The sequence below is a fragment of the Volvox carteri genome, assembly GCF_000143455.1.
Source record: "Volvox carteri f. nagariensis unplaced genomic scaffold VOLCAscaffold_71, whole genome shotgun sequence".
In the NCBI taxonomy this organism is placed as follows: Eukaryota; Viridiplantae; Chlorophyta; class Chlorophyceae; order Chlamydomonadales; family Volvocaceae; genus Volvox; species Volvox carteri.
The window spans coordinates 407,600-411,106 of NW_003307614.1; the positions used below are offsets into that span (position 1 = coordinate 407,600).

A 3,507-nucleotide genomic window follows, 5' to 3' on the forward strand; every position below is an offset into this window, starting at 1 on the left:
GTGAAACTGAACCTACATGCAGTCATTGTTAATGTATCAGCACAGATATGTGAAGGCATTCTTGTTATTTACTAGTACAACGTTGCGGAAGCATGTAGCCGAGGGAGATGCTATTTGTACGACATACCGGAACCCCAACGCTGAAAGCTGTGAAGCAACATGGTTACTTGTTGGCTTGGAGCGTAGAGATCTACCCAAATGGATAGAAGGTTATGCGACACTGTCACTGACGAGATATTAACCAGTATTTACACGTTTCCATACTCCGGTTACGTACCAAAAATACTTGTTGAGGTTATGAAGGGTATTACAGGATTAATATGCTTGTCAATTCCCGCAATCGTGTAAGGCATGCTGGCGCAAGGTTTCGCACGGGCATGCCTTGTTCCATTGCTATCCGCTTAAGGAGCTCTTGGAGTTCAACAGGCTCACATGAAGGTGGCAGTCTGGGCCCTCACAATTTTCAGCTTTGGCGTGTTCCTTGCTTCGGGGACTTCCGAGCTATGGGAGGACGCCTTTGTCGGATGTGCAATGGATGCTGTAAGACATACAGCAAATTGTAAAGTACCGAGGTGCGTTTGAATAGCATTAATTACTATTGACGAGAGTTGGCCTAGGCGATCCCTTAACTGCCAGTGGCATGTGCCTTTCCAGTAACAGTTCTGACGTAACAATTCAAGGAGTCACATCTAAATGCTTATTGAGAGGGCACGCAATACAAGCCGGGCTTGGGAATAATAACACGGTAAGCTTCGCGCTGTTTGATTCACGTGACCAACTGCACTGCCCTACCATTGCATCACCGGCAGATATTTTCTTCGTGACTCATTTTAGCTTTTGATGACGTTTGTCCCGCTGAAGAGGTCAAGAACTACTTCTCCGTACAGCACTTCCCCGCATGAACTAATCCTTCTCGCAATTCTCTATCCATCACGTGTCTCAGCACGGCAAGACCGACCCCCTCCTTCTGATACTGCCAACCTGTTCACTGCGTAGTCGCTGCGCATTGCTGCCTTGAACGTCAGCTCGCTGTTGCCGTTGGTCAAATCAGTCAACCGCATTGCAGCAGGTGAGCGTGGGGCCTAAGAAGGCTCCATTGAATCGTCCAGCTGGTTTGGGGAGCGGGTCGGGATGCCTCTGGGCAGATCTGGGTCGGCTGGAACTCATCTGCTCATACAGCCTGCTGACATGACCGACTTGACCAAGATGGATCTCGCATACATCTGGCTTTCGGGTGCCCGGGTGGGGGATCTTCACCCTGCTCCAGCACACACAAACACCACCTGGCAGCATCATCACCACCCTCGGGGTTTCCCGCATCGCGGCTCCAAAGATCATTAAAACCAATTCACAGCGTCAAGGGCCGCCGTTTTTCTTTGGTTTATGTACTAGCCCTCTGTCAGTGTAGTCCAGTACCTTCACCGTACTTGATTGCACCGTACCTATTTGCTCCTAGTGCGATGTACTACTCTTCCTTCCTTTACTTCTTTCTCTCCTATTCTCTCTCCTAGTTAGGGCCCCCGGTGCGCAGCGTGTGTGTTCCTGTGGCCTTTGGAATTGCCCGCGCACATCCTCTGATTGACACTTATTAACTCCTGCTGCTGCTATTGCTGCTGCTACTGCTATTGGTGCTGCTGCTGCTGCTGCTGCTATTGGTGCTGCTGCTGCTTTTGTTGCTGCTGCTGCTATTGCTGCTGCTGCTGCTGCTCCAACATCGTTTTCCCATCGTTCACAGGTCAGTCAACCTTATCGACGTCTCACGGGGGAAGGGTTCGTTGTGGCCCCGCCAGGGGGTGGGGCACCCTGCTTTGTCGCTACCACACCGCACACGCAGCTGTAGCATAATGGCCCTTTGCTCTGTCCGCTAGCTAGGGATAGGAATATGGTTTTATGTGCCCTCTTTTTATCCGTCTAGTCCGTTCTAGCCGCCCACCATCCAATCGCCCTTCGCCCTACGGGCTCTCCATGTCGCCTCTGCTGTCCAACGTCTTCTTGAAGTATTCAATAGCAGCTACGTCCAGCAGCTACAAATTATATCGGAAAAATCTAACAGGGGTCGCAGCAGGTCGTGATTACGGAGCTCGGGTTCAGTACGAAGATATTCGCGTACCGCCATCGGCATTCCCTTATGACGGCTCCTAAGATCATTAAGATACATACAGTGTCAGGCCCGGTCCGAGAATTGTAGCCTTCAAACATGTTCACATACACACACATACACACATACACACATACATACACACACGATACACGTGATGGAGTGCTTCAGCGGTCGCTCATTCCCGTTGGGGTATATACGGTTAGGTGCCCCCCTGGCCAGTGTCAGGCCCGGATCGATATGTAACAGAGGGGACAGAGGCCCCCCTAGCGCCCCTCTCCAGTTCGCGTAGGGAGAGAGCTTGAGCAATCTTTCCGTTGGGCCAGCTGGCCAGCAGCCCCCCTGTGGCCAGTGTCATCAGGCCCAAGTGTCGGATACTTGTAACCTACACACAAACATACACACAGCCGTTGAAGTGTGCGCGCTCCTTCTCCTGAAACCTTCCCCGCCCGGCCGCTGAACACCCGCTGCTGCTGCTGCTGCTGGCAATTACATCGTTCACGTACCTCTCCGTATCTCGCATATCCCACCCACCACTCCCCAGTTGGCTCTCGTCTCTCTTCTTTCCCCTTCCCTGGTGGTCTTATTACCCGCTTCTCCCGATGTCGCCGCCTTCAAGAACGCCTTTTTTCGATCAGTTTCTACTTCATGTACATTCTTTCCTTGGCAGCAGCTTCACTCATTCGTGGTTGGTTCGTCTTTCCTCCCTTCTCCCCCTTCCCCCCGGCCATCTTTCCCCCTTCACCCCACCCACCCATCGCTCCGCGGCAGCCAACGGACTGGCGCCCGTCAGCTGGACGCTGCTGGACCCGGCGACGGCTGACGTGTTTCTCAAGCAGGAGATCAAGCACGAACGCAGCTTCCATGCCTACGTGCTGTCGGGGCAACAGGCGGGCGATATGATCTATTTGGGGGTGCCCCAGGTAGACGGGGGCCCAGGGGGGTGCGCGTATGTACGTCTGTGTGTGTATCTGTGTGTGTATGCTTGTGTGTATGTAGGGGTGTAGGTTACAAGTATCTGACCGGGCCTGACGACACTGGCCACAGAGGGACTGCAGGCCAGGCCCAAAGGAAAGACCACATAAGATCTCTCCCGCAGATGGGAGAGGGGCGCCAGGGGATGCGTGTGTGTATCTCTCCAAAATGCGTAAGGCTGCGCCGTACTGCGTTGTACTACTACCGTGCCGCCTTTCGTCGTTGCCAGGAAACCGTTACGGCCACAGACTCATCACACGGTGCTGTACGTTGCCGTACCAACCCACCTCAATTGCGCTCTGCCTGGTTTCAGGACCTCTCGGGGCTGGTTGCCCGGGACCACATCTTGGATTGGACGTCCCTGCTGCCTTTTTACCGGTGAGGGGGCACGGGGGGAGGAGGGAGAGGTGGGGAAAAACAAGGTAGCACGACTA

General features: G+C 53.4%; 1 protein-coding gene across 1 annotated transcript in view; it reads left to right on the forward strand.

The window, feature by feature from the left end:
• Nucleotides 1-432: 432 nt before the first annotated feature.
• The window catches only part of VOLCADRAFT_98382 (uncharacterized protein), a gene marked incomplete at both ends in the record, with an annotated part of 5,030 nt that continues 1,955 nt past the window's right edge, over nt 433-3,507 (forward strand). The window contains 5 exons of the mRNA XM_002957241.1: nt 433-572; nt 661-745; nt 997-1,069; nt 2,870-3,021; nt 3,387-3,451. Of these exons, the coding sequence (XP_002957287.1) occupies nt 433-572; nt 661-745; nt 997-1,069; nt 2,870-3,021; nt 3,387-3,451 (515 nt within the window). The remainder of the gene's footprint in view (nt 573-660; nt 746-996; nt 1,070-2,869; nt 3,022-3,386; nt 3,452-3,507) is intronic.